The 13412-nt window shown below is 44.2% G+C and overlaps 1 protein-coding gene across 7 annotated transcripts in view; it reads left to right on the top strand.

Annotated features, from left to right (window-relative positions):
- The window catches only part of DDB2 (damage specific DNA binding protein 2), a 19827-nt gene extending 6415 nt beyond the window's left edge, over nucleotides 1–13412 (top strand). For 6 of the 7 annotated variants that reach the window (XM_076344514.1, XM_076344512.1, XM_076344513.1 and 3 more), the window contains exons 3-11: nucleotides 2740–2870; nucleotides 3977–4168; nucleotides 6917–7083; nucleotides 8193–8292; nucleotides 9690–9867; nucleotides 10558–10703; nucleotides 10982–11146; nucleotides 11464–11509; nucleotides 12202–13412. In XM_076344514.1, the coding sequence (XP_076200629.1) occupies nucleotides 2740–2870; nucleotides 3977–4168; nucleotides 6917–7083; nucleotides 8193–8292; nucleotides 9690–9867; nucleotides 10558–10703; nucleotides 10982–11146; nucleotides 11464–11509; nucleotides 12202–12452 (1376 nt within the window). In that variant the 3' untranslated portion in view covers nucleotides 12453–13412. Of the gene's footprint in view, nucleotides 1–2739; nucleotides 2871–3976; nucleotides 4169–5024; nucleotides 5171–6916; nucleotides 7084–8192; nucleotides 8293–9689; nucleotides 9868–10557; nucleotides 10704–10981; nucleotides 11147–11463; nucleotides 11510–12201 lie in introns of all 7 variants that reach the window. The other variant, XM_076344516.1, reaches the window with a different exon arrangement.

Here is a 13412-nt window from a genome sequence, read left to right as displayed (position 1 = left end):
TTATATATTTAAGTGATACACAGACATGCATTGGGGTAGTACATCCTCCAGTTACCTGCCTAGTGAGTGTGTGTGCATGAACATGTATGCGTGTTTCATTTCTGAGGCTCCGTACCCCTTTGTAGAAGCCTGCTCACTGGAGGTGCTGTCACAGCTCATTTGAGGGTGGTTAAGTTTTGTGGAATTCCTGAATTACCAGATGTCTGCTTTATTGTAAGACAGACCGAGCTTGGTAATACATTGTTTTTTCTCCCATGCAATTCTTAATGCAGTTTCATAGTCGTAAGGTTGGTATCCTACAGCATGCAGTCTAAACTGGTATTTCCCGATTCTTTGCGTATTCTATCTTTTGCTGCAGTAAGTAGGAATACCTTTTACCTCTATGTTCAGATTAGACTGGACAGAATTTCCACTAATCAATTCTCCTCATGTGCATTTTTTTCCTTTAGTATGTAACTTAAAAAAAAAATCTCTTAAAGATTTTTGATATAATGAGGAGAGGTTTCCTAAGTTCTAAGATACTGGAAAGGATAATGGTTTGCATTATCAAGAAAGTTGTGTAGGCTTCAGCTACAGTAAGGACTGTTTTCGTAGAATCATAGAATAATTTAGGTTGGAAAAGACCCTTAAGATCATCGAGTCCAACCGTTAACCTAACATTACCAAGTCCACCACTAAACCATGTCCCTAAGCACCACTTTTACATGTCTTTTAAATACCTCCAGGGATGGTGACTCAACCACTTCCCTGGGCTGCCTGTTCCAATGCTTGACAACCCTTTCGGTGAAGAAATTTTTCCTAATATCCAATTTAAACCTCCTCTGGCGCAACTTGAGGCCATTTCCTCTTGTCCTATTGCTTGTTACCTGGAAAGAGACTGACCCTCACCTCGCTATAGCCTCCTTTCAGGTAGTTGTAGAGAGTGATAAGGTCTCACCTGAGCCTCCTTTTCTCAGATAAAACCTTTAATTCCATTGTTTGTTTAGGAGAGCACTAGTTACTGCCTTGCGTGGAAATATTACACACTTTCTGTACAATTTTGGCTTTAAGAATCCAGAAATTACTGAAGTGTTTTTCAACAGTCACAGTTTTCCATACAGGAGTTCTACGATTTTGTACATTTCCATTGTCTGGTGTATAACTCCAAACTTGGAGCAGCTGGCAGTGTGAACAGCGGACGTGGAGGCAAAATACTCTCTTTGAAAGGAGTTCTGTGTATAATTGTGGACAGTTAAAGCATCTTCTGTAGTTAATTTAGCTACATGATTTTCATTGTAACTTCAATTTTCAGATTTGGTCGGCATCTGCAGTTCCTGTAAGATTCAGAGGGAACTGGCTGTAGGCTAGTACTTTGGACAAATGAAGCCAATCATAATTTTCCCTTAACCCTTTTTTAAAAAAGATGAAGACCTTTGTATTTGAGCTTTTCCATTTTGTGTTCCAGTTTTGATTTTTATATGTTTTGGAAAAATATTTTTTTTCTCCTGAGCCATATGGGACAGGTTCAGTTTCTTGCAATTGAAACACCTTTTTAAAGGGTTTCTTCCAGCAGATTCTAAAAAGGCCTAAAGTTTGTTTCTTAATAAATTTTCCTTTGTAACAAAATGGATTTTGGAAAAAATGCCTCCATTTCCGTTACCTCTGAAGAAGGAACTGTGGATGCTAATTCTTCTGTGAAAAAAAGGAATTAGAATATAAATACTTTTTTACGTATTTCAACAGGTGTGACAAGTGTTGGGACTATGTTGGCATGTGAACAAAGAAGTTCAGTTTCACACCCATGCATTTCTAGGCTCCAGTGTTGCATTAAAGAAAGATTTGGTTTAGGTTCTAATCATATAGAACGATCCCTATGTTTTTGGTCTTCTGTTTTTTTTATAATAATGCTAAATGAAAATAGCATTTTTGTTTCTTAAGAAATGCTGCTTTTCCATCTGACGTCTAGATCCCCTGGAGTGTTACAGACCATTGCCGTGGGGATGATTAGATCACGGACACGGGACTGAACAGATCCGGTTTTTATGTAAAGGTCCCTGAAGATAAAAACTTGGAACATGAACAAAATGTAGAAGCATGCTGTACTCTCAGCAAAAATCACCCTGAACAGAAAGGTTTTCAGGCGATGAGGCGTCAGCAAGTCTATTATCAAAAACAAAACTCGCAGTGCTGTAGGCAGACTGAACAGGCTACAGCACAAGCAGATCGAAAATTCTGATTCACAGGCAGGCATTTCAGGAACTGTGTGGGAACTCACGTTGCTATGCTTGGGGAATTTTCAGGTGTTAACGTTTCTGCTGGTCACACGTCTGACCTTCCCTTTGCTGTACCCAGGGGCTTACCGCCTCCCATGGCATATTTCCAAGTTGTTGAGGCTTTGGATAGCTTCATTGTATTTTGGGTATGAACCATTCAGGTTGTGTACTGTCCAAGAGATGCACCACCTGTGGCTTTGCTTTAGTCCTCTCCTGTTGTCTTTTTGATAAATCTTTGGCAAGGAGAAGGAAAGTTTAACAAGAGGAAGCATACACAAAGCTCTGGCAGGCTATGGGAAGCACTGGACTCCATAATTGCAGAGGCTGCTGTACCTTAGAGATATAAGAATAATTTAGAGACTTTTCTCTTGTGGCTGAAGCTTTTAATGGATTTAGCAGCAAATGCAGATGTTTTCCCACGTTTTTTATTGAATGAGCATGACAGGTGGTGTCTCTCAGTAAGTTTTACTCTTTTCCTCTCTGGCAGGTTGGAGTGGAGGTGGGTCGATGGTGAGAAACAACAAAGTCCTTTTCCACCAGCTGGAGCGGCAGTGCAGCATTGTTCATTATGTCTACCAGAACATGCTGGGAGGCTCCATTCGGGCACAGCTCAGGCAGGTGAGGAGTTTCTCCTTCATGACCTGTTGGACATGTCAGCTCCCTACATAAAAACGTCTTGAACACACACAGGGAAACTTTAAAGGGGCTTAAAAGTTCCTCACATACACAGTTTGTGGCTCCAAGTCTGGCGCACTCTTATGTTTCTTAATCCTGTAAAATGCAAGAGCTGAGATGGCTTTCCCTTCGGTTGACCTGGCCCTGTCACTCTACATTTTATATCTCTGTTAATTCTGTGCTTCCTTGAATCACATTTAAACTTACCCACTCTACCATTTGAGTTATTGCACAGTGCTACTTTTGCACAGTGATCTGACTGTTTTGTCATACTATTTTTGTATCCACTCTACTTTGCTAATCATGTCAGGTTTAGTGTTGTTTTTTCCTCTTCACAGACATATTCCATCAAGTCCATAATGTTTTACTGTTTTCAGAGCCATACTCCTTCTTCCATTTGAAAATTAACTTCTGTAACATCCTTGGGTGGGAAGCACCTGGGCTAGCTTTATCTTCCATATGATTTATCTGTTTTAAGTATCCAAATGCTAAAGAAATCGCCAAGCTCATCCAAGCAGTACCTGTTCCTCAGCTGAATAACAATACCATAACAAAACCATGTCATGGTTTCTTGTTCACTATTTCAAGTGTTTTGTTCACTCTTATGCTGTATAGTTGAGCTGCAGGCAATTTGGATGGAGGACCGTAATATTTTATCTCTGGATGATGTGTAACATTTTGGGATGCTCAGTAAAGACATAGATAGTCGTAAGTGCCTTTTACTGGTGTGGAGGCATGTTCGCCTTCCTTGTTAATGTTAATTATCCTGCCTTTTTAGCTCAGCCCACGAGGCTTAACTCCCTGTACATCATTTAACGTATGGTATCTCTCAGTTCTCTGTTGCTTTCTGAGTGCTGTGGCTGATGTGGATTTGTGTGGTCACAGGCTGTTTCCCTTGGGGACAGCATGTTCTCTTCATTCTACAGAGAGGCTTAGAATTTTGTATGAATGTACTAACGCTGATGGCAATTAGAAATTGTTAGCACTCCTCATTCAGAGAATCTCCTGGATCCCTGCAAAAGTCATAATTCTCTTTATCTTTTTAACAGTGTCTGCAGCTGCCCTTTCTGCGTTCTCTCGCCTCATACCGCCTCTTTCGAACAGCAAGTCCCTTTGACAGGAGAGTGACATGCCTGGAGTGGCATCCAACACACCCCAGTACTGTAGCTGTTGGTTCCAAAGGTGGAGACATCATCCTTTGGGACTATGAAGTACTTACTAAGACCTGCTTCATAAAAGGGGTAAGCCTCTGGGTGTGTGGAATGGGTGGGAGGGAAAATTGGAGTACCACCAAATACCGCAGATCAAAACTGAGCTCTGTTGTGAGAAGCACATAAGGGTCTCAGGTTGCAGAGTAGCGAGCTATGGGGCAGGACTGAGATGCAATAGCATGTCTGTTCCTAAGTCCCTGACTGTTCTAGCACTGGGGAGAACCGAGGCGTGTTGATTAAATTCATAGTGAAGCAGTACTTGGTGTGTGCTCAGTGGGAAAATAATTCAGCAACTAGCAAAACAGTTATCTTAAAGGGATGCCAGAAACAAGTAAGCAGAGAGGGTTTGTCTGTTTTAGGTCTTGATCTTTCTCTGCTCACCTTTTATTCTGTGTCAGATGAGGAAACATCTTTGAGTGGGGAGAAACTAAAGTCCCTTTATCTAAAGTGAGAAACTAAGGTAGAATGAATGGTTTATATAGCTGGCATGCCCCCTCGTTGCTGTATTCAGCCATTCCCATTCCGACAGGGGCTCAAAGACTCTAACTTTTGTCCCCTTTCTAAATTAACATAGATATACACTGGGAGGAGTCTATCCTCCAGAAATTCCAGGGTCATCTTTTTCTTTTTGTAAATAGCGTGGTGCCAGCCAGCCAGGGAATACATTGCCTGGGGACTGAAGGAGTTGCAGTTTTGTCCTCCAGGAGGGCAGCTGTCTAGACAGCCATCATGTGGGAAGACATGGTTGTCTTTGCCTCCTTGAAGGGCTGTGGTGTGTTTCACTGTTGCTGTTAAGGACATAGCAGTGAATGCAAGTTACAGAACACACTTTTCTCCTTCCCCATCACTCAGTGGATTTTTCTTTTGTTCATCCCCTTCCTTGTAGATGGGAGCTGGAGGGGCCATCACAGGAATGAAGTTTAACCCTTTTAACCCTAGTCAGCTGTACACTTCGTCAGTTGCCGGCACTACCACCCTGCAGGATTTTAATGGCAATACTGTCCGGGTCTTCACCAGCACCGAGGACTGGGAGTAAGAAATACAGCAATGCTTTGGGCCTCTGTGTCCTGCTGGCAGGACCGCTACAGAGAGAGAGAGAGAGAGAGAGAGATATGTTTGTCTCTAATATGTGGGAGCTGGGCTTCCTCTTCTCCACTTACATGTCCTTTATCCTCTAAATTTCAGGGATCCTCTCTCTTCCAGGGAGGCTCACTCTCCCTTCTTATTTTTCCCTGAAACGGGGTGGTGGGTAGGAGAGAGCTTTTCTTCGTGAAGGGGAGGGACTCTTTGATGCTGCTTACTTCCTGTTGTACATGGGAGAGCATGGGGGTGCCAGTGGATTTCCTTAGTTGTCTGTTCTTAAACCTCCAATAGCTCTGTGCCCTGGGGACCTTCTAATCTCTTCACCTGTTAGCAGTGCTGCTTGTTGTCAGATGGGTTTTACGGGACAATTTATAGTCCCCTGAGTGCTTCTCCACAAACACCACTGACTTCAAGTGGTGCGTGTCATAAGGATCACCCCAATTCACCCCACCTAACTTTTGATGCTGATCTAAAATACCAAAATTAAGAGTCTGGGCTCCTTCAGTAATGAGTGAAAAGAGGACATGAATTGCTAGAGGCTACTCTGTCTGCCTGCGCTTAGAATCACCCTCTTAGACTGTTGCTTTTTCTGTGGACTCGTGAGGAAGTCTGAGCTCTTCAATTAGTTACTTCAGTTCAGTACTTACAGGTAAGTGAGGGAATTTGTGTTAGCCTCCTCTTTACTTTTCCCCACCTGATTCTTTCCGGGTGGCAACTTTCATGGTTGGTTTCCAAATTGGCTGTTCCAGTTGCAACCTTGTAATAGGGCAGAAGGTGAACCCAAGTAATGCTGGGATGACTGGCCAGGTGAGCAAGGAGGGATAGACTGGGTCCTGGGACATGAGGATCTCCTATCCCAGTGGGATGCTTGTCACAGCAATGATGCCTGGATTTGAAAGGGCATGCCATCCTCCTTCTACTGCTGTGAGGACAGGCAAGCTCTATGGGCAAGCCTTTTTTTATCTTCATTGGCTTCTTGAAATCTAGTATTTACAGTGAGACTTTATTAAGTAGTTGTTCTGTGAGCAGCAAATGGAGTGCACTTGAGTATTGAAGAGTTTGGGGACTTCTAGCTAGCATCCTTCTTTTCTCTCTTTGGGTCGGGTTTCCATACTTCCTCAGTAGATAGACTGGGGGAAACAACATAACAAAACAACATAACAACAGTATAACATAACATAGAACATAAGATTCCTGTATCATGCATGGGGTTAGCAATAGGATTTCTCCTTGCACCGCTCTCATCCTGCCTGCTGGTACCTTGAGAAAGACCAGATACAGCACTGGAAGCAGCCTGTAGGGAACTGGTGAATGAAGTCTCTGTAAGAAAAGCTTGGTGCAGGGCTGTCATGAGATTTTATGTGGTTTCTGCATGGAATGGTGCTAGTTTTGCTTGTGATCTCCTAAGCCTGGTCTGAGCTAGGTGGTTCACTGCAGATTAGTCCTACCCCATAGCAGAAGAAGCAATGCTGCTAATGAGCTTTGCAGCCCAAAGTGGTGGGGTTGAACTTACAGGCTCCGAATTGTGCTCAGATTGGAAACAGATTGGAAAAAAAGAGTTGTTACGTATGTGCCCCGTCAGAAAACAGTGCGTTGTACCTAGGGAAACCGGCAGTGTGTTCCAGATGAGCGTTGTATTAAGATTTTTATCTTCTGCTCTAACCTTGATGCCTCTTGGCTTTGTGTGTATTCCAGAAAGGGCCAGGAGATTCTCTCGGAGACATCAAGTTCAGTCCTTATGAGGCAGTGAAGCTTTATGTGGCATCAGGGGATGGCACCCTAAGTCTGCAGGACCTTGAGGGCAGAGCGGTGCAGGTGATCTCCCGTGCCCTGGACTGTGGCCATGAGTACCATAATGTTTGGTGAGAAGGGAGCAGCGCAAGGTTGATTCTGTGTTCCTTGGGGTTAATGCTGCTCTGTTTCTTGTGCTCTCTAACATCTTCATCTTTGCCAGTGTTAGGAGACTCTTGGTATGAATTGGTCTTGTGAGGGAGCTTGGAGACAGGCTCCTGCTCGTGACCCTAGCACTGCAGGGTGGGTGACAAGCTAGGCAGCCACAGGGCACTTAATGCTTTTACAGTAGCTGAGTGTGCTGCCTGCATCTTCTGGTGTTGCTTTCTGGTGACGCCATCTCCTGTCTTGCAGATACTGACAGCTTTTCACTTCATAAAGTGTGAGGTGAGAAGAGCAGGGTAACTTCCGACTCTTCATTGTCATCAGTGTTCTCTGTGTTTTGTCTGTAGCAGCTCAGGTAGCATAGGAAAGCCACAAAACATTCCTGCACAATCTGAGTTTCAGGTTATTGAGTTTACCCTGCTGCTCTTCTGGAGGCTTCAGGCTCACCATGCTAATTTCCATGACCTTGAATTCTAGATTAATTTATCTTTGCAAGTGAAGCTTTCCCAACAAGTTCCCAAAGGTCCCCGGCTTTATTCTTGCTGCCCTTCCCCTCCCAGCAGAGCTGGAGTTAAGACATATGTCTTTATCAGATAAGTCTCTATTCAGTTTTGTTTCCTGGAGCATGAAGTTGAGATAGTTTGATGTGCAACTTTCCAGTCCAAAGCTTGTCTTTTCTTTACTGCTGCTTCTGTGATTTGTGGAAAATGTCATTTTAAAGCTGTTTCTGTATATTTGTCAATGTCACAAGGGTGTTCTGATCTTTCCCAAGGTGTGTCCATGTGCAGGCACCAAGTGGCTTTTCAGCCTCTATTATGTTCCACTGTCCCAATGTGTCACACTCCATCTAAAGAGCACTTCACAAATGACTAGGAAGTTATTTCATATTCAGTCACCACAGGGAGCATTGTTGATAAGCCGCCCCCTTCCTGATACTCAGGCCCACACCATCAGGCAGGAGATTGCAGTTACAGTCTGTTGCAGTCTCCCTTGTCAGGGATGAGATGTGAACCAGAGCTCCACTGCCTTCACTTGCCTGTGGGAGGCAGCACTGATTTTGTGTCTTTCCCTCTAGTTGCTGGTACTGCAGTGTTGATGTTTCTGCAAGCTGCCGTGCAGTGGTGACAGGTGATAATGTGGGCAACGTGGTCCTCCTCAGCACTTCTGGTGAAGAGGTTTGTATGGCTCCATGCAGTGTCTCCTCTACGGGAAGCTTCATGGCTTATGTGCTTTCCTACACTACAGGGACCCTGAAAAGAGGAGCAAGTACCTTGCAGCTCAGGAGATGAGTCCACCCATTGTCTAGGTGGTGAGAGGTCCTCCACCTCTGCCATTCATTAGACATTTTCACATTGTTGAGTGTAATGGTAACAATTCCCAAACAGGGACTGTGTCGTGTGCTACCCCTTCCTTAAGAGTATTTGCTACTGGCCAGAGTAATTATAGGGTAACCTGAAGATGTGAGCGCTCTCTGCCAACGACCTTCACAATTCCAGAAACTTAGTGCACTGATGAGAGTCATTTAGGAGATACTGCTTTGATGTATATCCTTCCACGACCTTGGAGCAGGTACACAACAGTAATTCAGCGAATGTTGGGATAGAAATTGCACTACTGCCATTAGACACGAGAGGGCAGGCAGAGGCAGACGGCATCTTCGAGTCTGAAGTAGTACAGAAACATATTAAAGAGAATAGTTGGAGTGGGCCCTGCTTTAAAAGCCTGCTGTACCGTCACACCGGAATTACCGTTTCTCCTGCCTGTAAGGGTAGCATCTGTAAGAGTTTGCCACCCAATGAGCTGTGGCTAGAGGCAGCTGTGTAAATTAGCGGGCAGTCAGGAGTGCTCCAAATGATTTGTGCTTATTCAAGGTTAGTTGCTTCCTTTCCTTTTTTTCTCCTGAAAGAATGTGACAGTCTCTTCTGCACTTAGGAGATAGCCATTATTGTAGGGAGGATGGGCCAGCTTCACCCTTTTGATTAGAAATAATCTTCCGGCTTCGGATACGAATTTATTCATGGCGAGTTTATATCCATTTGTTCTTGCTAATTGAAATATTTCTCCTACCCTCATGTTTCTTTGCTGATGTATTCTAGAAGCCAATTGCATCTCCTTTCACCTTTTTTACTAAGATAAACAGAGCAAGCTCTTTTGGTCTTCTCCCACAAAGCAGGCCCTTCCTTATTATTATCTCGGCAGCGCATTTTCTGTACCTGTTCCAGTTTGTTTTAATCTTTCTGCAGGTGGAAGACTGGCACTGCATAAAGCATTCCAGATGTGATCTTGCTTTGTGTAGTGGCACTAATACTTCCCTCCATGAACCAGGGACTGCGTTTTCCTTTCTCATAGCTGTAATAAATTGGTGGATCAGAGTTCTCCTAGAATTAAATAGTTCCCAAGGTCATTCTTCTCCTTTCTTGTTTCCAGTGGATAAACTCTTGGTGTATTTTAGAAGTTTTGTTGCTGCGTAAATGTGTGACCTCTTTACTCTGCATTAGTAGATTATTATTCCATTTCTTTACTCCAGACCTTGATTATTTTTTTCTGTGTGATTTTGTTTCCTCTGCTGCAGATTTGGAAGCTGAAATTGCACAGGAAGAAAGTGACTCATGTGGAGTTTAACTCCCGATGTGAGTGGTTGTTGGCCACAGCGTCTGTGGATCAGACAGTCAAAATCTGGGACCTCAGAAACATCAAAAACAAAATGAATTTTCTTCATCTGCTTCCTCATGACAAACCTGTCAATGCAGGTGAGTTGAGATAAGGATTTCATTGCATAGATGTGTGCAGAGAGTCCATTCAGCTCAGCTTTTATTGTTGTGCCAATGTTAGCTTTCGCTCAGATTTGAAGTTGCACAGTAGCTAGTGTTAAAGCAAGGAAGGCATTGGGAACATGTGGCCAGAGGCAGGGAGGTGGATAGGGCAGCTGCAGCACAGCCGTAGGCTTGCCATACAAACTGTGGCACTGTGCCTTGAGAGGTGAGTGTGGAAGCATCAGCAGTGGCTGAGATTAGAAAGCTGAATTTTTTGGGGCAGTTCCTTTGACAAAAGCAGAGCATGGGACTCAAACCTCTGTTTCTTGGGTGCAGTTTTACCAGTTCATGGAAATCCAAACTGCAGGTGTCTGTCTCCAGCTTTTCCACTAACTTTCCATTTGAATGAGCAAGTTGCTTTCTTTGCAATGTCTCTTTCTGTGATTCTAAAATGAGAATAATGATTCTTCCTATGTAACCCAGTGCTGTAGGTTTCAGCTTATTGATTGCAAGAGCCTTGAGTTTGTTTGAGACAGGTAAAGTCTCGTCTGTTGGGACACATGGCCATATTCGCGTCCCTATTAAAGAAAGAGCAATGGGTTTCCAATCGGAGAAATGTGACTTTTATGTTTCTTGTCAATCACAGCATTGTGATCTTTTGTTTGCCTTATTGTCCCCCTCTCCTAGCTTACTTCAGCCCAACAGATGGTGCCAAGCTCCTGAGCACAGACCAGCGCAGTGAAATCAGGGTTTACTCATCTTCAGACTGGACCAAGCCACAGCATCTGATCCCACATCCACATCGGCAGTTTCAGCACCTCACACCTATTAAGGTGAGTTAAGCCAGTGCAGTCTGAGAGGAATATCACGCTTGGTGCTAGCAGCCAGCTGTACATCAGAAATGGTCTGATTTCTGGTCGGGATACTGCATTGGTGGGTGGATGTTCGCACTGCTGCACCTCCCAGCAGAGCACTATTCTGAGGATACCCATGTTCCTCAGGCTGTGGGTGGGATGCACAAACGGTTGCTCACACTGCTGGTTTTCTGGTGTGTGCCAGTATGAGCTCTGTCCCTTTCTTTTAACTCCCCATCACTCTGCTCTATGACTAGGCAACATGGCATCCTCGCTATGACCTCATTGTAGCAGGTCGCTACCCAGACCCGAAGTTCCCAGGGTACACGGTGAATGAGCTACGAACTGTTGATGTATTCGATGGAAACACTGGGGAGATGGTTTGTCAACTCCATGATCCAAATGCTTCTGGTATCATCTCGGTGAGTTGAGCACTGCAGCTAAAAGGACCGCTGTGTGTTGAACAGCAGCCAAGAGATATGAGTTAGGGACTAGAACAATAGGAGTATCCTCTCTACTTGTGACAGACTCACGCTCTTGTTGGGGTATGGCTGCTGGCTAAAGCTGCTGACTCGAGCAGGGCTGGTCCATGGTCATCTGTGGGTTTTCTGTGATACTCTTTAGGGAACACTGGGTTTTCCAGATGGTTTGTTGCTGTAATATAAGCTGTGGTGCTCTTATGACTCTGTTATATAAGCAGTGATGCTCTTACAGGCTCTGATTGTGTTTCCATTTTCAGCTCAATAAATTTAACCCTATGGGAGACACGCTGGCTTCTGGCATGGGTAAGTAAAGAGAACCTGGGGCACTAAGCACGGGTGGTTCCAGTCCCAGAAAAGGGCAGGCTTGTTTCTCCAGACTAAAGCAAGTTGTGAGTGAGGATTTCCCAAATCCCACTTGCTAGTAGTCCTCTATAATTTCCTACATCTGTAAAAGAGATCAAGACCTTCTTTTCAGTCTTCCAGCTTTGCAGTTGGAAAATGGGTTGCTAGTCATCTCCTGTGTAACATTCCTGAGAGCATGAAGTCCAGAGGAGTGAGAGGCCTCCCCGCAGCAGGGAGCTGCTGCCATCTGTGGGCCATGTAACAGTAGCAGAAAACGATGGGGCCAGGGGGGAAAGCCTTTTCCTACTAGGCTGTACCCTCTCCCTTTGTTTAATTTATCTCATTTCCTAGGCTGCAGAGCCAAGATTACTCAGTTTTTCGCAGGCTGTATGGGATTAAGGGAGCTAGCTAGAGATTTAGGTCTTAGACCTGTGACAGATGAGATTAGGAATTACTTAAGTCTTTTAATTAGATCAAATTTCCATGGCTGTGTGGAGGTAGCGTCTGCAATAAATATCTCTGCATCCTCTGTACCTTGGAAATATCTTAGAACAGACAAAGCGTTTTGAATTTCTGGCATTTAAGTGACGTAGCCTAAGGTATTATATTTGATGTAGAGTTTCTGATGTACAGTGTTTAATTTTCCCTCTCAGGCTTTAATATTCTGATCTGGAGCCGGGAGGAGATGGTGGCCAAGAAGCAAGAACATCTTTTGAAAGCCATGACAGAACAGGGGATTGGAAGCTGGAGTTTATCCAGACGCGGAGGGCAAAGGCAGGCAAACCCCGGGACAAGCAAACTCAAAGCTAAGTTACTGTCTTGGGAGCTGGAGGAGACAAGAACAAAAACCGACGATTCTAAATCACAGGGAAGGAAGCGAAAAGGGAAGGATCTAGAGAACTGATTTAGTATTTTGATCCTTTCTGGATCACAGGGTACAAATTAATTGTTGGCAATGGGCAGTATAAGCCGTGCAGGGCATTAGACTTCTACTTTGTCCTTCCTCCCTGGATCTGATCTTGCTTCACTGATTCCTTTTGCTTCCCCTTCTAGAAAGTTGTGTCAGTACTCAGTTCCTCCTCCAAGTGGAGTTACCACCCATTTTCCGAGGCACTAGGAAAACTTCAAAGATATTCTCAGATCCTGCTGAAGTTACTGCTTCCAGCCTGCCTGCCGCATCTGCTTGTCATCACTTCTCAGAGGTTACCATCTCCTGTAGTCTGCTGTGGAGGGTCCTCAGCCTGTTCTTTCTAGTCAAACTGAGCCGAGAAACCCTTTGCTAACAAGGTTAGTGTCCTGAAAAGGTAGAACGTTCACAGGGGTGAGGCGATGGATAGCTTGGGTAGCCTAGGGAACACCAACCCCTCCCATATGCAAGCTTCTTGGAAAACGTGTGTCTGTCAAGACCTCAGGCTTAGTCTATTCTGTGCTTGCAGCTATTTAACTAGACCACGAAGAATATGATGATGCCAGAGCTCTTTACCTGCCTCATGGGATGCAAAGGCAGTATGGAGCTGGGAACCTACTGATTCTGTAGTTTCTGTTTTCAGAGCTCTAGGCTTTTTCTTGCCACTGATTAGGTAATTTTTTTCACCCATGCCTATGTGCTTCAGTGTTGGATAAAAGTGTTGTAAAGCAGAAATGAGGAATTTCTTCCAAACACCCCTGCTCAGAGCCAAATCTCAAGACTGCTGTTAAACTGAAAAGTTTTGCTTTTTCTAGTTTGTTTACAAGGTTGCCTGGGGCCTTGCTGCTGTCCCAGAGGTTGATGGATGGGACAGGCTCCAGGCCCGCTCAGATTCTCTATGTTCACTTTTACAGTTTCGCAGTATTGATACTAATAAAGTTTTGTACTAAACTGAAA

Source organism: Aptenodytes patagonicus, chromosome 7 (genome assembly GCF_965638725.1).
Source record: "Aptenodytes patagonicus chromosome 7, bAptPat1.pri.cur, whole genome shotgun sequence".
NCBI lineage: Eukaryota > Metazoa > Chordata > Aves > Sphenisciformes > Spheniscidae > Aptenodytes > Aptenodytes patagonicus.
The sequence above is the reverse complement of the archived record's forward strand: the minus strand, read 5'-3'. Positions and strand labels throughout refer to the sequence as shown.